Here is a 24,474-nt window from a genome sequence, read left to right on the forward strand (position 1 = left end):
GGTTGAGGTTTTTGGCACACAAGTGTTCAACAGTATTACATAAAACTTGTTTGTGAAAGCAAACTATCAGTTCACATTTAAATCTGTAAATCTGTGAAGATAAAAAAAAACTTGAAAAATAACAAAAAAAAAACAAAAAATTTTTTCAACCATATTTTCTTTATATGCTTCTTCCATTTGGTGCGTACATTTAACAGCTGTCAGGGGGGAAATCCTTTTTTCTGGACACTGACATATAAGCATAATGGAGGAGAGTAGGGGAGAGAGAGCGAGAGAGAGAGAGATACTTAGTGGGAGAAAGGGAGAGAGAGCAGCACATCTGACAATCCACTGGCATGAAAGTGAGCCCCTCAAGCTAACAAATTCAGAGAGAAAATTACAGTTTTGTGCATTTGTGTCAATATGCATGTCAAAAGGTAATTGGGAAATTGTTCTGCAATGTCAAGTCCTGTTGGCAGTGTTTAGCCTGTGGTGAGATCAAAACCATTTCTTCACAGGCTCTGAGAGGCCAGACCAAGCTCTCTTACTCTCACAGCCACACAAGGCTCTCCTTTAAGCTAATAACGTGGCTGTTTATCTCTAAGTTATTACATTACTATCAGCTGCTCTACTGAAAATGACAGAGAAATGTAATTGCGCTTCTGACGTGCCACGTGCTATTTTTATGTAAATCTATTTTTGTGTCCATGAGATCACTAACATTGAGACAATCAGCGAAGATGAACTCAGTGCGAGAAATAAAAAGCATTTGTCCTTCAAAAACATTAGAAAGGAGGAGATCGTAAAGTAAGTCAGCAAACCAAGTTTTTGCACACAAGTTTTTAAAGATTGTTAAAAATAGAGTCGCATCTAAATTTCAGAGTATTTAATGTTCACTTCCCGGTGTCGTCTAGGAAAATCAAAACAAAATGAAACTGTAACTGCATGAAAAGCTACTCACACGGTGATGATAAATGATCACAAATTCCCTGAGATGACTTGAAGTGTAGTGTTTTAGTAAGGAATTATATTTTGTTAGATGCTACATCAAAAATCTTTTCCCCTGCAAAACAACTGTGATTTTAGCAAATACTCAAACAAAGAATACACTGTAACAGAACTCTATAAAGCATACTCTCGTCACATCTGTGTGAATTCATTTGATTTTCTTTAAATCCTAATTTGTTGTAAATATTTTAAATGGTGTCCTCTGAGACTAAATACTGTATACTCACAAGGACCAGCATGCCTTAAGGTGCTGTCAAGGCAGTAGTTTCACACTTTTACTCTAACATGTTCTATTATGCCCGGTCGTTCTCAGCTATGTGCGGTATTCTGAACTAAACAGTGAAACTTTGCAGTATTAAAAACACCTAAGTCATGTTTAATAAGGGCAATGAGCAGAAAAATTGTCAAAATGAAAAAAATGGCTACCTCAAAGTGGCTTTTTTTCTTCTTATTCTCCTTTATTCTGCTTTTTACAGATAGTGGCTATTCTATTAGGGCAAGAGTAATAATTTAAGCATATTTAAGCCTGGTTCAAAAATATTTGCTACTTCTTGTCATAAAAATAAATAACGCTATAGAAAACACCCACAAGACTCTCGTGAGACATTCAAACTCCCACATCTCACTGCTGGAAGGAGTCTTGGCTTGGAACTGGCTCATGACCTTTGTCACGTGTCACAGACATTTTTTTTTCTCCATCTCTTTATTCCTTCCCCTTGATACTTTTGTTAATGTATCAGTGATTAAAACACACACAAAAAAAAAATTAAAACGATGATGATGTTGGTGGTTGAGGTAACGAAACAACACCAAAAATACAAAATAATAATAGTAGCATTATTTGAGTTTCTCCCACGCTTTCTCATATCAAGAAACACTGTAGGCAGTGCATCAGAATTTATTTGTTTGTTTGCAACCCCATTTGAGGAAAATAGACCCATTTACCTAGGATCACCTACTTTTAAGTCAGTACCATTCAAAGAAAGGAAACTATATTATGCCTCATTCATGTAATGGGTTCAGGCAAATTTCAGAAGCAAACTGTGTGGTTGTTGAACAGGTGTAAACAAATTATATAAAAACTATAAAAGAAATATACTTTGGCTTTATCTTATAGAGCATATAACTGTCTGTATTATTATTATTATTATTATTATTATTATTATTATTATTATTATTATTAGCTAAATGCAGTTAATATATGTTCATGAATACGTGCAGAACGCACAGAAGGAAACAGAGAGAAAATGGGAAAAAGAGAGATTGAGGGTGTGTGGGGGGGGGGGCGGGGGGGGGTATACCAATCGTTAAAGGGCCAAGCCAGTGAGTTGATTAGGTTCGGGAGAGAGAGAAGCTGCTGCAGCTTTCTTTGCGCACAGACACAGTATAAGTCCTTTATCATGGGGAGGCACCGGCGTGGCCTCGAGCTATTGCTGGCCTGAAGCGAAGTACCAGGGAGAAGGAAAAAAGAGAGAGAGCGAAAAAAAGAAAAAAGAGGGGAGGGAGGGGGGGGGGGTCTATCATCAAACTTCATAATAACGCTTGGGGTTTGCCACAGCTGCGCAGTGACCCTTTTATTTTGCTGTGATGGAACAGATAGCTCACTATGAAATAGTGTGAAATTATCATGTCTATTAATTCAGTCAGACATCCACGGCTCTCCGTCGCTACCCATCCCACCCCACCTCTCCCTCTGTCTTATTTCATTTCTTATCCGTGGAAATATGTGATTTCCTAGCAAATGTTCCATTTTACTAGAGTGATTTTTCATCGTCGATTCACTGGGGGGAAAACAGAAAAGGCAAACGATGACATGGGGTGTTTAAACTCTGCGTGTTTGTATACAAGGCATAACAGAGGTCCGTGTGCATTTTGATTTACTTTCTCCACTCACAGGGGTAAAAAAAAAAAGTGCATGTCTGTGATTTCAGCACAGGAAATAATTAATTTCAGTGTCCTTATCGAATCATATTTTGCTGTTAATCCCACAATAAAGTCAGAACGAAAAACTTGGCACACTGGGATGGTTTGCTGCTGCCCTGGATAGTATTTTTAGATTTATTTTGAAATAATATCAAATTATTATTATTATTATTATTATTATTATTATTATTATTTCTACGCTAAGCTTTTTTTTATTGGTTTCAGTCATCCACAAATCACATTAACTTATAATCAGCCTTGTCAACTTTCTGGTTGAAAGGCCGAGATGATTTCCTCTAGTTGACTGGATAATGCTTGTTGCTTAGAAACTGTAAAAAATAATAATAATTATAATAAATGACTAAAATCATGTGAGATGCTGACAGAATTCACCAAAACGTCATTTGCAGTCATGCGACCGTTTTTGCCAATAAAGCCTGCCAACGGGGTGCACTGTCAATATTAATGAAGACGATGCTCCAAATATGATGACCTGACAGCAACAACAACATGAAGGCAAGGCAACAAGGCGTTTTAAAGGATGTGGCTCTGTGCTTGAGAAGCGTGAGGGTCTGGTTTGATAAAAGATCTGGAGGTTGATGCAGAGAGAGAGAGAGAGAGAGAGAAAGGGAGCGGGAAAGAGAGAGAGGGCGAGAGAGAGTTGATTGAAATGGCGTGTGCCTGGCTGACGGGAGCCAGTGAGGGACAAAGCCCCTGCGAAGCCACGGCCACTCGAGCAATTATTCCTCCACGCTGCATTTGGATTAGTGCAATGGAAAGAAGCATATGTTTGGCCCGGGGCGACACTCCCCCCCGGCTGACTGCAGAGGATTCAGGGAGAGACACGGAGAGAGGCAGAGGGAGAGAAGGAGAATGACTAAAACTAGAAAATAAACTGCGTTAACCGAATGGGGAAATATTAACACAATTTTAATCCGCTCATCTTCCATATATTTGGAGATACACAAGCTCGGTTTCATCTCAATGTTTTGATAGAAGAAGACACACACATATATATATATATATATATATATATATATATATATATATATATATATATATATATATATATATATATATATATATATATATTCCAGAAAAAAGTGTGGGCGCTGTTTATGTTCACACACCTCTCATTTTCATTTTTGTGAATGAGCCATATTGAGGTGGATCTATTGAGCTCTAATGCCTATCAGGAGTACCTCTGTTTATTCAAAGTCACTTAATGTTTTCTAATCGATTACCTAATGTCTCAAGTAATCAAGGGCGATTTGGTGAAGTCATTGACCTTTCTTGGCTTCTGAGCCCTGGCTTGCTGAATGGGCAAGGGGGCCCAAAGGGGGTCAGAGCCAGGCGGTGGGGGGGATAAGCTGCAAATGACGGCTGATGTCAGAGTTGACGACAATTAGCCATTTTGCGCTTCACTGCAAACTTCGAAAATCACATAATTCAATTGCGCCAATAGCCGTATCAAATGTCTTTTAGGGGAACCTTTTGCGCCTTGTCCGCTCTACTTATTATTAAGTCGGCAGTTTGAAATGCGCCGATAGTAAAAATAAGATACAAGTCGTTCTACATAGCAGACTCCAGTGGATAAAATGACCATGTGTTTGCTATTATTTGAGACTTTGCCCTCTCTTACTACTTCTAAAACATCAACATGTTTAGTCCATCAAAAGCCTTTATCAAAACACCTCTGCTCCATCAATCAACAAAAACTTTCCCGCATTGTGTGGGTACTAAAATAATTTTGGGTGAGGAGGACCCGTTTTATATATATATATATATATATATATATATATATATATATATATATATATATATATATATATATATATATATATATATATAAAGTAGTGCGAAATAATAAATAAATGAATTAATAAAAACATTAAACTATGTATTCCATCTCCATCAATACTCAGATCCCCCTGTTTAAATGTCAGGAACAGGAACACAGCTGGACTTGAATCAAATTCCAGTCATACCAATATAATATTTCTGTCAGTGCAGAGAGAAAATCTGGGCCTCATAGACTGTTGCCCTATATCTTCCCATGCAGGCAAGCAAGCTCCAAAGCATTGCCTCCAAGCGTTACAGTGCAGACTGCTGTAGTGATGCCGCTACGGGGTAATTAGGCCATCTAGACGGTCCCTTCATCCAGCAATGATCTCAGCAGTATCAACTAAACACTTTCTGACCACAAAATAATAACAATAATAATAATGATAAAGAATGCTCCCAGCGTGCAGAGTGGATGGGACACATTTATACAGGAGTGATGAGCGCAGCAGTGATGTGCAGCTGGTTGGAGATGAAAAGTTATAACACCGAAAGACGGCGATCAATCGAAGGCGACTAGCGTGGAAAAAATAAATATGTTTGGAGTATCAGCGCACAAGCATTAATTTTTCCTCTAAATGAAACCTCCGTATAAGTGTCATTTGCTTAAATTTTGCTGCTTTGCCTTTAAACTTAGATTTGAGTGGCTAAAGTGCGCGCGCACACACACAGAGGCGGTTTGACTGGCTCTGTCTGTGTTTGTCCTTCATTACATCTCTGCTGCAAACTATAAATACCAGCCCTGCACTGAGCCACATAGACACATACTGTATGAAATTTTTTTTGTTGTTGTTTCTCGCCCCTGAACGCCATCACGCTCTATCACACAAATTTATCAGTGTAACCCCTGGAATATATTTTGTTTCACATATTCTCCCAGAATATATTTGATAACAACAGGCCTCACACTTATTAATTACTATACGGGAATCAGCTGTAATTGGTTTAGTTGAGACAACCAGCAGTTAGGGATTGAATTATCCAAATTCAGCTGCTGACTGGCTCTTCAAATCCCCCCCCCCCCTTTATTTTGTGTGTGTGTGTTGTAAATGACTTTTGCTGTGAGGCATTTGAGAAACTAGTTCTACCTGTTTAAGATCAAATTAGGGTAAAATTCCAATTTTGTATTTTTAAGGTATCCATGTAAATTGCAGGCCCGGTATCGGTGTAAACAAAGGCAAACAATGGGATTCCGAGTTTCTTTAACACCCCGATTCTATTTAAAACACGCTCTAATTACGGGCCTTTCGATCCTCCTCATCTCCTGCTAATAACGAGCACAAATTTCCACCATTGTCACCGATATGACTATTTCTAATGCGTTTGTCTCACCGTCAAAAAACCTGTTTTCATTCAGCCCGGCCCCGATAAATTTATTAAATAACATTAGCATTAATGACACACGCGAGGGGCTTCCTTTCCGCTAATGCCAATGAATGCCGTTTTAATACGATTGTTTTCCCCTTAAAGTGACTATTTATGCTAGTCCCCCTCCTCACCACCACCACCTCACATCCACCATAGCAGGAGCAGCCGGGTAGTCTCTCTCCTTTATGAGTGAGCTATTGTGCCTGAGGACAGGATCCCACACACAATCTGAGGACTGAGCCAACAAAAACAGGGCCTGACAGACAATGCCTCGCTTCACCTGCTCCAGCACTGTGCATCGCAATTATGCCAAGGACATGTACAGTTAGGCTTCATTCACCCTCCTGCAAAACAACTGCCTCAGAATTAAACTGAGGCCCGAAAATCATGCAGATAATAAATACGACTGCCGAGGAGACCGGGGAGAAGAGAAAGAGGGGAAGGAGGGGAAGGGTGGGGTGGGCGGGAGAACGGTGGGGTGTGGGGTGCCATATCTCCCAGTGTTACAATATTTTAAACTGCATGGTTACCAGACAGTGAAATGGGGAAAAGCAAGAAACAATACGAGAATGCATATATCACCAGACTGATTCACGCCGCAGACGAGATTGATTCGGAACTATAGGTGCCAGGCTATCAGCACACAATCAAACGCAGCTTAAATGTTATGCAATGGGCCGCTCTGCGCAGCTCATGCAACAACAACACAAAAAAAAAAAAAGAAAGAAAAGGGGGGAAAAAAGCCTAGCGCCAGATTTGCCATCACAAAGTACGAAAATAAATACATAAATAAATAAATACAAATTTAAAAATGGCCACATTTTCAGAACCACAGTCACAAAATCAGGCGAAATTGTAGTTTAGAGCTGGAGACTCGTTGTTAAAAAGTGAAAAAAGTGTTACGGTTATGCCACGGAATAGACACATGTGAAAAAAAATAAATACAAATCCACCACACTGAGCTCTCTGATTGTTCATTGATTACACTGAGAGGCGAAACAACATAACAAATATTTGATGCGTGTCTTTGAATAAAGATCCGGCACAGAATCAACGAAGAAGAGCCAAATATAGCCTATAACAACAAAACATTGCACACCAGGCCTATATACATCTCAGAGGGTTTTAGCTGGAGGGGTGGCGCTGCACACTTCAAACGCGAATATATCCATTGTTGTGAGCCATTTGGCCTGCATAAGATCCTGTGCTCTGAACTAGGGAGTTTAAAGTAAGAATTTTTTTTATTATACTTGAGGGAAACAGTGAGTTCAGCTGCTTATTGCAAGGAGCAATCGTCAAGGGAGACTTAAACTCAATTACTGTAGCCGTTCAGAATAGGGGGGAAAATACCAAGACAAAAAAATCGTGAAGAAGAAAAAAAACACCCGGGTATATCAAGCAGTGAATAAAAAATTAAAAGATATTAATAAAATCGAGATGAAGCGTATCAAATATTTATTTTTTTCTGGGCAACAAAGGACTATAATACATTGACAGGCATAGGAACTATTGCCAGCACAGGTCTATACAATACAGCTAAAACCGCCTCCAATTTTCGGACATTATCGGACATAACAAGATATCAGGTGGTCCCCAAAAAAAATGTTTTTGAATGTCTTCGAACATTGAAAAAAAGACAATATTCCATTTATTGCTTTTATGCTGCTTCAAGGAGAGAACAAGAGGTGGGAACGTATTTCTGATTGGCACAACACATAAAAGCTCGTATAAAAACGAAAAATAGAAACACACACGCACACACACACACAAGAACATTTCTCCTCGGGGGTGGTGGGGGGGGGGGGGGGGGGGCTCACTTATGCTCTGTCTGAAATAAAATTTAAAGAAAAAAACTGAATAAGGATGATATATAGAGAGAAAATTGGAAGTTTATTTCTATTAAATTTGTTCACTTGCTTCAATGTCGCCTCAACATGCTACAAGAGGGCTGAGTTGAAATATCCCAGAGAAATGAAAAATTACCCCAAACTTCTGTTTTTCTAAGAACCATAAAATCACATGAAGAACTAACCGAATATTCAAACCCACTAAAACAGGAGGCACCAGATAAATAAAAAAAAAGAAGTTTCAACAGACGCACCATATTTACAATTCCCATTAAATTACACATAAATAAATATATACATACATGAACACTGATTCCCTTATATAACCGTGAATCGTGTTGAAATTCAAAAAAGTTCAAGTTGGTCGCTTGGACAGAGAGAGAGAGAGAGAATGAGAGAGAGAGAGACAGAGTCTACAACTGAAGTCATGGCATGGAGATCTGTGGGATTTCTCGTTGTTTTTCAAGTTTACTATTCACAATACTGATAAGAATTCGTCCTCTTTTAGCTTCTTCTTCTTTTTTTCTTTGTCACAATCGTAAAATTGAGATATAGAGGGGTCGCTGGATTTCAGTCCATCCGTTGCAGCTCATAAAAAATAAGGGGAGTACATAAAAAGTCCTCTGGGTGAGGCAATACAGCTTTTCCTCGCCCTGGAGCTGTTCCTCTGCAGCTTTTTTCTCCTCTTTTCTTTCTTTTTTTATTTTTTAAATAACATTTCATATGGTTCAGGTGATGGAAGAAGATTCTTGCGACTTTTCTTTTTTTTCCCCTCCCCCTGCTCCTGAATCCAAAGTGGGATGTAAAAACAAAACAAAACAAAAACAAAAAACATGTAAAACCGCGCAAGATCAGGAAGTGGCACGTTTAACTTTATCAATAATATTTATAAGGTATTTATAATATTTATATTGGATGGTTGGGGGCAGAGGGGCGCCGGGGCGGAAGGGTGTGGGGTCGGTGCAGAAGAAGGGCCCCTGCGTGGGGGGGCCGGTTTGGCCCTCGGTGAAGATGGGATGGAGAGAGAGAGAGAAAAAAGATCACTTTCTATGCTTCTCGTCTTTGTCTCCGCCTTTAGTGCCGTTATCTGAGTGACTGTTGGGGTTGTTGTTGAGGTACATTTTGTCCATGGCTTTGATAGCCTCGGTCAAATAGTTCTGCAGGGCCGTGATGGCCGCGCACAGTGCAGGGGTTCCGAAACCGTGCGAAATTAGACTGAAGTGGGTCAAACAGCTTTGAATTCCCGGTTCAAGAATGGGCTGTGGCCGCGAGTTTCCCAACGGCGAGCGGTCCTGGGACAGCAGGTCTGTGAACTCTTTGCAGACTTGCCTAAAATCAGAGAGACAGGAGGTGTTAATGACCGAGACAGAAAATCCCTGCATGCAAATTTAATGTTCCAATAATACAAGAAAAAGAGGCTAAATTCAAATGGACACACTGCAAAACGAAATGCCCCCGCGGGAGTGCTGGGTTGTAAATCCTAAACTTGCTTAAAGCGAGTCAAAAGTATCCGGCTGGAGCTTAAAAGAGAAACTTATTTCATCACATTCTCATATCTGCGTGGAAAAATTTGTTGTGTGAGCCCGTGTTTCCTTCGCTTCGTTTCCAAAAATAACATTTGGGGAAAGAAAATGTCCTGGAGCTACAAACAGGTGACAGTTAATCTCTTAGCTGCAATATTTTACTTTAAAATATAAATAATCATTTTTAAAAATCATAATACACGAGCCAACTACACAAGGAAAGATCTGCTAATATAATGAACTTCTTCTTTTTTCTTTTTTCTTTTTTTGCAGCGTCAACTCTGAACTTTAGTCGCTGATTATCAAACAGGAAAGACAAAGAAAGAAGAAATGAAAAAAAAAAAGAAATTCCTGCTTTCATCCTTTTATTTTCATCATTTAAAACCAACGATTTAGCAATATATGACATTAAAGTATTAAATACATATATTCCTTTTAGGGGGGCACCAGCATTAAGGGTGGATTAACACAGATACACACACCATATCATGCCACTTGTATATTAACATTAAAAAAAAAGCCTATAATAAGCAGTTATGGCTAACAGCTGTTTGATTATAGCAGCCTATCATCAATATTAAATGCTGCCTCTGCTTTTCTTTGCCCTGTAAGGACTTCCCATGTTTTAGTTAATGCATAAACACCAACAGTGTGCAGGATGAAAACCAGCTATGTGTCAGTGTCACTGAAATCTCACAGTAAACAAAATGCTGCTGCGCGAGTGGATGAGGCGAAAGGCCCATATTGAACAGCGGTATATTTAGCAAGCCTTGTAATTACAATTTATGATATCATATAGAGGCACCTGCTTAAATAATAATAATAAAGGAAAACAAGGAAGTGAATTAAGTCTATAATTAAAACAGGTGAGAAGCGTGAGAAGTTTATTAATTAATTAATTATTAATTAATTGTTACTCGGTAACACTAGCCCGATATGTATGAGGCAAACGCGTTGTTTATTTATTTATTTTTTTTATTTATCATGGTCACGTGTTTGACGTAGCGTACTCTAATTAAAAAATAGAAAATAAAATAATGCAAAATAAAAATATTCAGCCTGTGAAAACTGCGTAAAAAAGCAGCACTTCGATCAAATTCTGTGCTGGCACAGAGCGGCATGCATTTGGTGTGACATGGTGAAATGTGATAATAGCACTTACTTCGTGGCCAACAGCATGTTTTTTCTTTGGACTTGTTCGTTTGGGTCGGAATGCTGACGGTTTACATATTCAGCTACTGCCTTGGCTGGAAACTCGGTCTCGCATACATAACCGAAATCCCTGGCAAGATGCACCGCTTCGCCTGAGAACGAAAAGAAATGAGGTTGAATGTGTTTGCCCATAAAGCATGGTTACATCAAGCATAGACAAGTTCACACTCCCTGCCCGAACACAGCGTCCGGTCTGTGCGTTCAGACGGCAGGGTTAAGGCACCTGTGCGTTCCCAACAGCGTCAGTGATGATGATGCTGCTGATGACGACATAATAATAATAATAATAATAATAATAATATTCATAATGATAATGAAGCTGGCCCTGCGAGCTGTCAGTGCACCCCGTCTTTCCGTCACACCGTGGGAACACTTAAGAGATGGAGGAGAACCTTTAAGTGGAAGTGAAGTATAGACGGAGCGTCATGCTCAACACCATGTCATTGATTACCAATGCCTGCGCATTATTGAAAGTCCAGCACATCACAGCAATTTTAAAAGGCTACACCTAAATCTCACTTTGCCTTTTCAAACTTCACTTATGAGACTTTCTGCTTTAATTCCGTCCCAAGCTCGCCTCTCTTGTTGGTGGATTTTTTTTCTTTCCAAGTCTTTGGTTTTAATTTCCTGAAGCAGTTGAGTTTTTACTGCGGGGCTTCCTGCCCATAAGCCTCTGCTCCGGAAGAACGCATGCGCCAATTAGCATCAAAGCTCAAGTCCGGTAAGCTATTTTCCATAAAATGGAGCGGATCGTAAACAATGACAGCACAGAAAACCCACTGTCCCTTCAATAAATAACCGGCTGTCTCAGTCCCCCCCACCCCACCCTTCTCTGTCATCCACCACCCCAACCCCCCACGTGCCACCACCCTCTTATTACCCACAATCAAACATTTCTCCAGGCTCATTACAATACAGCACCAAATTTCTACGAAACACAATGAATATTGCATTCGGTGCTCCTCTGCAATAATGATTAACGGGGACCAATGAAGCATCGCAGGCTTTCACCTTTGGAAACCAGCAGCACACCAAATACCACTGCACTGAATAATAAGGTTCAACTCTGCTAGCAGAATGGATTTATCCAGTCGCGCAAAAGGCATCTTTTCTGCGCACAATAATTGACTAATTTATTTTGTAATAGGCCCAAAACATATAGCTCCCAATAGGTCAGCGCCACGCCATTTGCATGCAATAAAAATTCCACCGAAAGCCAAAGCATGGCAAGCTATTAACGAAAGAATTAAGTCACCATTAAAAATCAGCTCTGTACTGTTATATCCAGACTATATTAACGTTTGAAACAATGCAGGGTTAATAAATCAATCGACTTCTCATCCATGAGGTGAAACAGCTCAGCGGTGCCCAATAAACAAGCAGCACTCAATAATTAACTGGACTTCAACACAAATTAATCCAGTGTATAAACTAGGCCAGCCGTGGACCTGCAAGTGTGCTCCTGAAAGCGAAGGCCAACGCTGCAAAGCCACTAGAATTACCAGCACCATTCTCACTATATATACATATATGTGTGTGTGTGTGCGTGTGTGTTTCTCTTCTCACACACACTCGCAGACATACACACACACATCCTTCATGCTTTATTACTTGCGAGGCAAAGTCGGTCCACATTACACGGATGAGCGCATATGCTGATTTCCAACACAGAGAAAGAAAGAAAGAGAGAGAGGAGAGAAAAAACCTAGTTTGCAAGCACCTGGTATCGCGGGAGCAACAAGAGTGGGAACGTGATTTACGGTATCCGACTTACCTTCGACTAGTGACGTCAACAAGGTTACGTTGGCTGCCTTGCGTCTGCCCGCAGGTAGATTCAAACCGATTTTATCCAGCTTCTCCCTTAAGCTTCTTCCTCCGTTCTTAGACTTGGCCCTGTGACAGTAACACAAAGCAGAAACTCATTGTAGTGTTGCTCATGTGGAGGAATTTGTATAAGGGAGGCTAATATATGAGCAAGAATATTTTCTTTGAATATATATATATATATATATATATATATATATATATATATATATATACATATATAAGGTAATGATTAATGCATAACTATTAATGATTAACTGTATATATGTTTTGGCTAATTTAACAGTGGATGTGATTTAAAGTCGGACGTGAACTTCACCCTCCTCCACATATCTGATAGCTACAAACAATAAATAATACTAAAGGAGCCCCCTCCGCCTTTTTTTCTACCAGCAAATACTGTACAAACTGAATAAATAAAGTCCTACTTAATAGGCAGCGCTATTACTGGCTGTGTGTCTGCAGCACTTCTGTAGACAGTTCACTGGAGACCAATGTTTTCATGTGTAATGCCTTCAGTGGGCCTATAGAGCGGAGCTTGAAACAGACTAGGCCTACATTAATTTGGGAGAGAGAGAAAGAGAGAGAGAAAGAGAGAGAGATACCCAGTACGCTTGGGAAGTTGATATGGAATTTAACAGACCCCCCTGCTTTAAATGCAGGAGCTAGGTGTCATGGTTGGTCGATTTTAATTATTCTTGGTACAGAGGAGAGAGAGAGAGAGAGAGAATGGGAAAGCAAGAGCGAAAGGGAGAGATGCACGCTCGCTGAAAGAAATGATTGGAGTAGAGCGAGTTTCATACGCACGCGCACAAACCCACAGGTAAAGAGGGAGTAGAGAGAGGAGATTTTTTTTTTCAGCCTCCCAGTCAAACTCACCTCCTCAGCACCCCGCCCAGCAGAGAGGCGTTGAGGCACTCGGGCGGCGAGAGGCGTCTCTGCACCTCTGCCACCGTGACCTTGTACTTTGATGTGGAGCTGAGAAGGGACAGGCGACCCGGAACTGAGCAGAACACCTCGTTGGGGTTAACCACCCCTCCGAAAAGACCGTCCTTATTTACTGGGATTGCGGAGACGTTGTTGTTCTTGGATAAAGACACTGGACCTATAGCCAGGGAGGAAGAGAGGGATGGCGGGATGGAGAGAAGGAAGGAGGGAGGGATTGCGGGGTGAGAGAGAGAGAGAGAGAGACCGTGCTCAGTGAATTTCATGCAATGCAGAGCCTTAACTAAATGAGAAGGGGGGTGGAGGTTAGGCCTCGGAATTGGAGTTTAGCACAACATGTGTACATGTTCGGTAAGACTGGCAACTGATAATAATAATAATAATAATAATAATAATAATATATTGCAGAATCAGTAAAATCAGCACTATGAGACCTGATTTCCGTTCAAATATTATACCTGCCTGAAAGCCAGAATACTTCCGCTCGTCTGTGCTCTTTTGTTTTTTTATTATTTTTATTATTATTATCACATAAAAAAACACCACTCAATGACATTATGTAGACAACTATGCAGCAGACAATGAGAAATAAAAGGATGTGTGCGCCCTAAACAGCATCTCCGCACAAAGCAACCATACCAACCGAGAGATTCTGTAAAGTCTACCTATTTTGACATATCCTGGGTATCCAGCAAAACACCGTACCCCGTGTGTGATTTCACACTGGGTGGGGGGGATAGTGGGTTAGGGGTGTGTGTGTGTATGTGTATGTGGAGGGGGGGGGGGCTCAGCAGTGCTGGGCTTTACACCGTTTTGGTGTGCAGTAACCGGAGACAAAGGGGACTGTGCGCCTTTGGATAGATCACTTGTGACATTAATGGCTCAAGGGAGCCTAATAGAGACAATAGGAGTTAAACGAACTCTTGAGATTACTAATATAAGAAGCCAATTATCATGTTGATGTGCAGATAGACAGACTAAAAAAGAAAGAATGTTTAAAAAGATTTTTTTTAAAAAGAAAGAAAGAAAGAAAGAAGTAAAAAACGAAAAAAGGAAGGGAAGAAATGGGGAAGCAAAATCACTCCATATCTTATCCAGCGAGTTCTAATTTGACCTGACAAAACGTTTTTAAACATGGCCACGAAAAGAATGGGACTTCCTCGTGTTGTGTCAAGTAATACAATTCACTGAATTTTAACAGCAAATAAACACGACGGACTGAAGCAGCAGCAGCACAATCCAACAACCTTCACCAAAGTAGCCTAAATATATATTTAAACAATTGCATTTCACCATATTAAACATCCAGCCAAGTGATTTTATTTTTTTCCCAAGCCTAGTTTTGATTCCCCTCACTGAATGACAGACTATCATCCTACACACAGCAGGCCTGTGCTCCATCCAGCGGTACCAACTCCCATTTTAGATTTGACCACGCTACGTGATTGCAGCTATTGGCTTCCTGAAGTGCCAGGATCGTCTATGAGGCCTGTATCTTTGACCATCAATAGCACGCGGGCCTACAAAGCCCACCAGCTCTACTCATCTCCCCGCTGCGCTGAAACGCTGACAGTAAATTCCATCAGCGAGGAAAAAAAAAAGGTGCAGCCAGTTTGACGCACTTGGAAACCATGTAATGAAAAATAGGCTACTGCGTATTAGGATCAGTCAGGCATTACCGCATTGCATCGAGCTCTCTCGAGCAGAATAGTGAATGGCGTTTGTGCGTGTATGCGAGTGTGTGTGTGTGTTGCTTAGTGGTGTGCAGCTTAAAGAAACATGCATGGTACTGTATCTCGGAGGAAATTGCTTACCTTTTTTAATTACAGTCTGGTCGGGGATGTGAATTCCTTGATCCTCAACAGGCTATGACACAAATGCAAAAAAAGTATACGTTTAAGCACAAAGGCAGGAAAGAGAAGGAAAAACCTAATAATGTCAGCCTCGGTCCTGCGTACGTAAACGCACCTCAGGATGCGGTGCAGGAACAAAGCCTGACACAATTAGCAGCCAGAATCACCCAACATGGAGGCTCCCGAGGCCCCATACCTGTTATTATTGTCCATGGTGTTTTCGACCGGTTACACTGATTAGATGACAAACGCAGACTTAAATAACGAAGCTGTGTCGCCCCATAATCCTGACCTAATTTCGCCCTCAGATTGGCTGTACTCACAAGGAAACTTCTAATCTAGATTGGATAGTAATTACGGCGGCGCTGCCTATTAAAGGCCTATGAACTAATTAGCGAATTATTGGTGTTTGTTTCTGATTTTTTGTGTAATGTTCTTATTATAAATGGAGTTTATTGACAAATTTAAAAGCTCGTCCATCACAGACCTTCAGTAAAACGTCTGTCTGAGCTCCGTGCAGCAAAGTAAAATTCTCTTGTTAATGTGCATGCAGTACACTCTCATGTTATTGTTCTCAAATAAGCGTCGGCTTCGTTTATTTTATTTTGTTTTAAACAGAGAAATTAAATAAAAATCAAACGACACGAAAGAAAATGACTCGTGAAAATAGAGATATCAATTATTTTCATGTATTTCATGCCTTTTTTACTTTCAGATGTCGAACAAAAGCCATGTGTCGACGAACAGCATTATAAATGTTTTTAAAATATATTTCATGACAGAAATAAATTGCAAATCAGTGCTGCTTTGTCTTAAATCAGCTTGACGATACTGAAAAAAAATCCACGCATTTATTTGTTTTGTATATTTTAAGAGCTACAATGAGCTCCCCGAACCTAATTTACTGCGTGTCAGTCGTGTTTGTATCAGCGAATATTAATACGATAAACATGATACTGTTACAGCACTGCTATGACTAGTACCTGATTTCTTAAAGGCGGGTGACAGAACAAATTTCATTATTTATTTAAATAAAAAACACACACACACCCTCACTCTTACGGATAATAGCGGGTTGGCACCCGTGGTGCTCGAACTCTTAATGACAGCATTATTCCTTTTCTTTCTTTCATTTTTTTCTTTCTATTTTCATTTCTTAAATGGAGTAATTCCACAGAAAGAGAAAGCCAGGTAAACGCTGCCTCACCTGCACGTCTTCTAAAGATTGGTGTATTCCATGGATAGGGATAGAGTCCGACAGTCCCGTATCGATGCCGTGGCCGGATGGCAGGAGCACTTCCCTGCGATACTCCCGGCACAACTGGTGGGGCAGGCTGCGGTGCTGATGCAGCAGGCCGCTCTCCTGACCCTGCCTCTGGCCCGGCCAGCCCGGGTGCTGTGGCTGCGGTTGGGCGTGCAGGGAGTTGAGAGAGTATGGGTCGTTGACGTGCGAGTAAGGGTCCTGAGACTGCGGGTAGATGGGCTGGTAGGGTGGGGGAAAGTACGGAGGCTGGAAGTCCGAGTTCGGTGTGTGGGAGAGCGGAGGGGCGCTCGTGTAGGGACTCTGGCCCACGCTGCCCAGCTGAGGTAGCCTGGCTGTCCCATTGCTGGTGCCGTCGTGACGATCCTGGCAGGTAAGGAAAGAAGGAAAAGTGCGTTTTAGCCTGAATACGTTCAAAATAAAAATAAAAAGAAAGGACGCGGTCATAAATTAGCGAAACGTCCGTCTATATTTTTACATGTGAATGCTCTGCGGGCATTATCAAATATGCCCCTGAGTGGATGACACGATTAGCTCAAGTGTGGAATCTGTGTTGAATTATTCCAGTTAATTGAGGGAAAGGGATTTTTTTAAACAACAAAAAAACAACAACACCCACAACACATCCGCAAAGTTTTGGGAATTGAAAATAACCTGACAGCACATGAGCAAAATAAATAATAATTTTTAAAAAATCCAGAAAATGAAACGGCATTAAATAGGAAAGTCCTGACATTTTTTTAAATTGTTATTTGCAGGACGCTCAGCTGATTTTTCAAGCATGCACGCTTTGGAAAAAAAAACTTAAAGTATAAAAAAAAGAAAAGAAGAAAATCTCGTAGGCAAACAAGCAAAGAAAGAAAGTATCTGATAGTGGGAGACTCCAGCAACTTACCATCGGGGAAAAACTGTGCACTAACATCTGTAAGGATTTTTGGTGGGACTCAATAATAATAAAAAATGATTATTATAGTAATCAGTTCACAAAAACACGGAGTCTTTGGGGGGCGGGGGGAAAGAGCAAAAGGAATTAACCAGCAAAACCCAAAAAAGAAAAAAGAAAAAAAAAGAACAAGGCCCCCGAAAAAACTCTTCTCTCCTGCAAAGATCACGATGGCCCCGGCGATCAGATATGTGCCTCGGTAGCAGGACGATAATCCATCAGAAATAAACGGTTAGATCCCAGCTGCCCTTCATTTGCTTCTAACAATGCAGATATTCGGCGGTGCTGGCCGATCGAGGTTGAAAAGTTTCTCTTGGTAAACCCTCTTTTCCCCCCTGTTCTCCGGGCTTCTATCACAGTGCTACCGTCCCTTCGCTCGAGCTCATATTAGCCCCAAAAAAGAGCCGCTTCTTCGTCTCCCTCTCGGACTCCTACCAGAACGCATTCATTACAATTAATACCACAGGAATACTTAATAACAAGGAAAGAATAGACGGAAATCTGGCGTGAAGCGGAGGACGCAACTCAAGGCAGGAGTCTGCGCTTAAATGACGTCCATTGAAAGGAGGAATCAGTATATCTAATCAGAGATGGGGAGAGAGAGAGGGGGAGTGAGAGAGAAAGAGGGAGTGAGAGAGTGTGCGGAGAGAGGCACACACAAAAAGAGGGACATTCACCTCGTCTGACGAATCAGAGAGAGAGGGAGGAGGAGGAGGGGGGCATTTTAAAAGAGTCCCAGGCCAAAGCGCAAAAGTGAAAGAAAGACAGGAATGGGAAGGGAGGTGGACCACAGACAGGAATGAAGAAGCCAGGGAAGGAAACAATGTGCACCTCTGAACTGGGTGAAAATCCAGCAGACGACGCTATGGGCATTCCAGCCGGCTCATTTCTACCGCTTGTCCCTTTGTTTTCCACCTCAGACTCCGACAGCGAGCTGTCCTCCATGGTTCTCTCTCACTCTCTCTCTCTCTCTCTGCCTCTCCCGTCTCCGTCGAATTAATCCACCGATCCGTCCTCGACTCCAAAAAACCCAGAGTCACGCCGACTTTAACTTTAACGTTGACCCGGAAAGATGGAGCAAAATAAAATTCCCACAGTGTGAGACAGGGCCGCTGGATCCTGCGCTCTGTAACTTTTGCGCGCGGCTTGAAATAGCTCCACTCCCCTTCCTGCCTAATCATGCACTTTAAAATTACGAAACAGCACTTACTGGGGCCTCGGCTGGACCGCGACTGCAAATGTTATTTATCTGTTTATGTATTTCTTGTTTTTGCCTCGATACCAGCGGAGGAAACGAACCGTTTGTCTGTAAATTAAAAGAATCCATTTAACACGACCGCGGAGGTGCCACTTTCTTTCTTTCTGTTTTTGTGCTTTCTTGCTCCCGTCCTTCTCTATCCTCACAGGACGCGGGCGAAAACACGTCCGACTGGCTTCTCCACTCCTTAAACAAGCCACCGGTATTACTGCCAAACTTCGTCTGTGTCCACAACAACAACAATCACTCAGTGTATGCACTTCACACATACACGCACACGCAGAATTTAACGGCTTCTGCAGTGATAGAAAAACCTGAAGAGTCCAAGAGCTTGTAACTGAAGCGCAAAATGAACCAGGCAGTGCCAGCACTCACACTGCTTTAAAATACTATTTTTAATTTAATGCATGGTAAGTGTATATTAATGCTTTAATGTTTTCACGTGCAATATAATTTTTTAGTCATATTTATTTTATTTTTAATGTAAGTTTTAAATTGGAAAATGCTGTGATTTTTATGCAGCCAGACGATATTAAAAACAGCTTTCTATTATTATTATTATTATTATTATTATTATTATTATTATTATTATTACATTACTTAACAAAAGCCATAAGATGCAGTCTATTCATCTTGCAGTTAAATATGTCAAAATTAAACAGCTGTCAAAAGAATCTCACAGCTGGATCAAAACAATTTTAAAAAGCAGCCATAAAATAATTACTGAATGTTTAAAAAATAATAATAATATAACAACAACAAATTCAGTAAATTAAAAACGAGCCTCTTACCTCGCAGTCTTCATATTTAATGTTATCAGTTAATTTCCAGAGCATTTTCATGGGTTGTTGAGGTGGATATTGAGTATAGGTATCGCCTTAGTCTTGTTTTCACTCAGTGAATTGTGCTCCCCGCTCAGAAAAACTACTTTTATTGAAGCTGTGGGTTGGTTGTCTGTCTTGCGCTCTGAGGTCTCCCTCTAATGGTGGAAGTGAAGGGCTGGATCAGCTCTGTAATAACACTGGCACCGGGCCTCATTAGCATATCAACAGCCGTTTGATTCCCCCCATCTGCTCACACAACACCAATGGACAGCATTACAGGTAAAGACTAAAAAAGCAACAAGATGCTACACACGGTTATTATTTCTACTGTTCAATGAGGTGTGTGTGTGTGTGTTTTTATTGAGAGGAAGGGAGGGTACGGTCATGCATGGGGACCTGCTTGCACCTGGGACACTTTCTACAATCATTTTGATTTCATATTTGGGAGGATGGAAAAGTGCACATCCTAAAGAATCCTCCAGAAATTGTATATTTTTAACAAATTGTCAAATATATTTTTCTGTGACTTTTTTTTGTCTAAACTGAACTCCCTTTTATCCACCTCTTGATAACTTTAAATTTGATGTAAAAACAGCCCATCACACACACCGTGGGGCCAACCCTGATTTTTTTTTGTCTGCAAAAAAAAACCAAACCAAAAAAAAAAAACTCCCAAAGTGTTATTTTAATCCTATTGAGACCTCGAGAGGCCATTCTTTCAGTGTGATGTTAAAAAGGGTGAGTTATTCAAAGCCGCTCTACAGGTCCACTGGCTACCTGTAAGGTTGGCAGGGCTTGTGAGGGAGTTGAGGAAGGGGGAGGGAGGTGGGGTTGGTGTCAATAATTAACACAACAACGTGGCCTTGTTTCATTTGAATGAGCGGCTGGGGGAGCCTGGCTCTGTCCTGTCGCCGGTTGAGCCTTCACCTCACCAGGTCGTGGGTCAGCAGACAGGTCCACGGCGCTTTAAGGCGTTGTCCCCCTTTTAAAAGCCTGTTTGGTATTTTTGGTGGGACGGAGACCCCTCCACCCCACCCCCCACCTTTTTTTTTTTTTTTTTTTTTGTAACAAACAGTTGTTATTAATGAACGTGGAGCGGCTGTCAACGACAGCAATGCATCCGTGCAAAAGAGACCTGGCCTGCTCGCCTGAAACTGGAGTGTTTCTCTTCCACCAAACATCTCAGGTCTTCTCTTAAATCCCCAACGCATCCACAAGCCGAGGCCATACTTTTGAGTCAAGCCCAGATCGTTTTTTAAAAATGAGACTGTACAGAAAGTCCACGGTGACATGCTCACGCCATGCAAAATTGGAACAGCTGCAAAGCACATGAAAAGTTTATCATTGTTATTCTTTGTTTTTGTTTTTTCTACTTTAAAGCCTAACTACATGGTTCGAGCACGGGCTGTGTTTTCTAATCGCTCCACCTCTAACAAAGCACCTCAAGTCTGTTTCCATACATGTCTAACTTATGATGAAACAAATGTGGATTTCACAGTGTGTCTGAAACGCGCACGATGTCCTTGCAACGAACGATCCATACCTTCAGACATTCAGAATAAAAACAACAACAACAAAAAAAATATGGTTAATTCCACATTTCAGGCTATAGCTCCCCGCAAAAGACTCCAAAATATCTCCAGTGTGATCAAATCCAGGAGCCTCTACAGAACTGTGCTGCCTCTCTTTACTACAGGATTTCATAACGTCCATGCAGCCTTATCCAACAAGTCGATACTTTGGCTGTTTTTATGTATTTTTCCCACCCTTTTTGCAGCAGTTTTCTTTTTCTTAAGGTAAACAATACATACCTGCCATTCCATCATTTTGCCCATAATTGACATTCTTTATCCTCTGCTTCCTTTGGCGGTTTGTTTTGGTCCGATCCGACGGCGCGTCTATTTCATTAAGCCTTCGTTCGCAAAAGTAAACCTTTACCTGGGCCGGAATCGCTTCACCTGGCCATATGTGGAGCCACCTGGCGACGCATGCGCACTGCTCCGGGTGTGGACCGGAGAGTGGCGAGCACCTGGGAAGAAAAAAGAAACAGCTTGTCTGTGTCTGTGTGTCGAATAGGTCTGAGCTGTCACAGTTAATTAGTTTTTAAAACAACAGCGTTCACAAGTGACGAGCTCAAAGTATGGATATTATTTAGGCTATTTAACGTGATTGATGCAGACACAGCACACCCCAACAAATACATACATCTGTAATAATATATTTTTAAAGATAAGTTTTGAATAAAAATGTCCATTTCATGTTTTGACAAAAAAAAGAGGATTTTATATGATTTTTCATCAAATAATAATTTGGTTTATTGTGCGTACAAACAGTGTGATTAACTAAGATGTGCTTTTTAAAATAATAATAGTAATAAAGGTTCCATATGAGAAAATACGGGAAACTGCTTGGGACAAAGCGAATGTAAATATATATATAATTATAAAGGTTATATTTGTCTTCACCTGGCATAAAACTAAAAAGGACATATCTGTTAACCTTTCCGTTCCTTTTCTTCTCTGATTTGTCTTGCTTGGTAGAAAACATGAATTGTCAGTGCAAATGAAACTGTGTCAAGTTAAAAAACTTGAAGGTTAACTGCCAACATCATTACACAGAAAGCTACCATACTATTGTGAGAGTCATTATTTATTTATCCACTGTTTATTTCTAATACATACTTATGTAGACCCCTCGGGCCAAGAGCGAATGAGCAACACCCGCCCCCCCCCCCCCCCCCCCCCCCCAATCCCCTCCCTCCCCCTCCCCGTGGTACACACGCACACATGAGAAACGCGCACACACGCACACAGAAAGCAGAGCAACACGTGCGCTGACGTGGGTGACAATGGCCAAATCTTTTGTCCAAAACCCCTTTCTCCTCTTTGAAGTAATACGCATCACACACACATACACACACACGTAGGCAAACTGGCTGCTATGGACGTAATCGCGGGGGCACTTCGCTGGCAGATAGCGTCATTGATCTACCTTTCACTATATCATATCATATCATATCATAAAGACAGCGTGTTATAAGCGTTAAGTGTAACACTGGTGCTGGTGGACAAACTTTTAACGGGGGAAGAAAAAATACAATTAATTTTGCTTTAACCCGATTTTTGTTTTTTGTATTTTGTATTTTTCTAAATTGCAAAATTCCACACGGAGACTATAGATTTTTGTGGCGTTAATATTTTAAACGAGCCTTCATGTTTGACTTCAAAGGCGAACACATTTTAACTGCACACACAATACCTGCAGCTATATAGACCTTACCAGGCCTGGACAAAGGAGAGGAAGGTGGGGAGGGGGAATCAGAAATATTGTTTGGGGCTCTGCGCAAGGGAGGAGTGAAGTTTTAAAGCAGAGCTGTCTGAGAGTAGGTTACTCTTGTTCTGCAGCGGGGTCCCTTTTGAATATCTAGCCGGTCTAGGGCTTAGTTTCAACCAGCAGCACACAGCACCGGGCCTCCGGCAATGTTCCCCAACCGCCAGCTGTGTTTAAAAGGCGATAGCCACGACTGCGCCTCAGGCATCTTGTACATTTTATTATTATCATTATTATTATTACTATTATTATTAGTTGTTGTAGTAGTAGTAGTGGTAGTAGTATTGCTATAATCATTATTGTTATTATCAAGTGTACCTAAATACACAGACAGATCTTGGTGCGTATTTTACGCGTCCTTCTCTCATTGCTAGAAATGGCAGGAAGACTTCCTCCTTCTTCTTCTCCGTCTTCTTCTTCTTTAAAAAAGGCTGATCAAAGACAGGAGCACTTTTTCCTATCCCCCAAACGTTATGAAGTTATGAAGTTGGTAAATAATTTCGTAGAAATGCTGAGTTTGCAACAAATATTCTTTTCCCACAGCCACGCTCTAGCTCCTGCTGGATGTGTCCTACTGGCGAAGATCTCCAAGCTTGGTTATATTCATAAAAATTCGTGATTTATTTATCTATTTATATTTTTCAATTGAGACGGTTTCGGGCCCAACGTTAGAAACGCTGCTCTCTAAACAAGATAACTTGTGTTATAGCGCCACCTTGCTTTTGGATAAGAGCGAGGAAGCGCGGCTGGTGGATTGAAGTCAATATCGCAGGTAATTGAAACCAAATGAGAATGTGTGAGCAGGGAGCATTCCAGGAAGTAAATCTGCAGAGCCGATGCCAGTCAGAAACACAGGTGCTTTAAAGGAAAGGCTACATGAAATTGCACGAATTGTCAGGAATACAAACGTTTGCAAATATTACAAATGCATTTCTAACAAGCAATACGCTGAGTGCCTGTGTTCACCTGTGTTTCTTTTAATTTCGTTGTACCTGTGACAATGACAATAAAGTTTCTGATTCTGATTAACCTTAATCAGTCTGTCAAGCTTAAACTTGATCATTTTAGTCACCCAACAGAAGACACCATTTTTTTCGGATTCATGCAAATCAAAGTACATGCCTATTTGAAAAAAAAGCTCTTGTTGTGAGGGGTGTAGTTTGAACTTGAAACACAACCTAATATAATCCTGTGGCGCCATCTAGTGGCCGTCAATTATCATAAAACAGCTCCGAGTGGCGTTGGGGTTACTCAATTGAGTGCATTCAGTGGTTGACATGATACGACGACGTTAAGTAAGCAGGACTCGGTTTATTATGGAGAGTACAGGACAATAAATTGTCAGTAGTGATTCCGCAGAGAAAATAGTTTAATAGCTTTTAAGTGTCATCAGTCGTGTTTGTTTGCACCAACATAAACGATAAAAAAAAAAACAATAATAATAATAATAATTATTATTATTATTATTATTATTATTATGCGCAGCCGTATGTGTTTCACAACATAAAGAGATCTGCTCAGAACTGTACTACGC

General features: G+C 40.9%; 1 protein-coding gene across 4 annotated transcripts; it reads right to left on the reverse strand.

Moving 5' to 3' along the window:
- Positions 1–7,558: 7,558 nt before the first annotated feature.
- Positions 7,559–21,554, reverse strand: tfap2a (transcription factor AP-2 alpha). Of its 4 annotated transcripts, none has more exons than XM_040044205.1 (7): positions 21,422–21,554; positions 16,532–16,951; positions 15,286–15,337; positions 13,406–13,631; positions 12,477–12,595; positions 10,653–10,794; positions 7,559–9,296 (listed from the first exon to the last, which is right to left on the reverse strand). In XM_040044205.1, the coding sequence occupies exons 1-7, from the start codon at positions 21,452–21,454 to the stop codon at positions 9,008–9,010; spliced, it is 1,281 nt and encodes a 426-aa protein (XP_039900139.1). In that variant the 5' UTR covers positions 21,455–21,554; the 3' UTR covers positions 7,559–9,007. The 4 variants fall into 4 exon arrangements, with proteins under 4 accessions (XP_039900139.1, XP_039900138.1, XP_039900137.1 ...); XM_040044204.1 differs by lacking the exon at positions 21,422–21,554 and adding an exon at positions 19,578–19,839; XM_040044203.1 differs by lacking the exon at positions 21,422–21,554 and adding an exon at positions 18,360–19,089.
- Between the last annotated feature and the right edge of the window lie 2,920 nt (positions 21,555–24,474).

The sequence above is a fragment of the Simochromis diagramma genome, unplaced genomic scaffold, assembly GCF_900408965.1.
Source record: "Simochromis diagramma unplaced genomic scaffold, fSimDia1.1 OVJJ01000602.1, whole genome shotgun sequence".
In the NCBI taxonomy this organism is placed as follows: Eukaryota; Metazoa; Chordata; class Actinopteri; order Cichliformes; family Cichlidae; genus Simochromis; species Simochromis diagramma.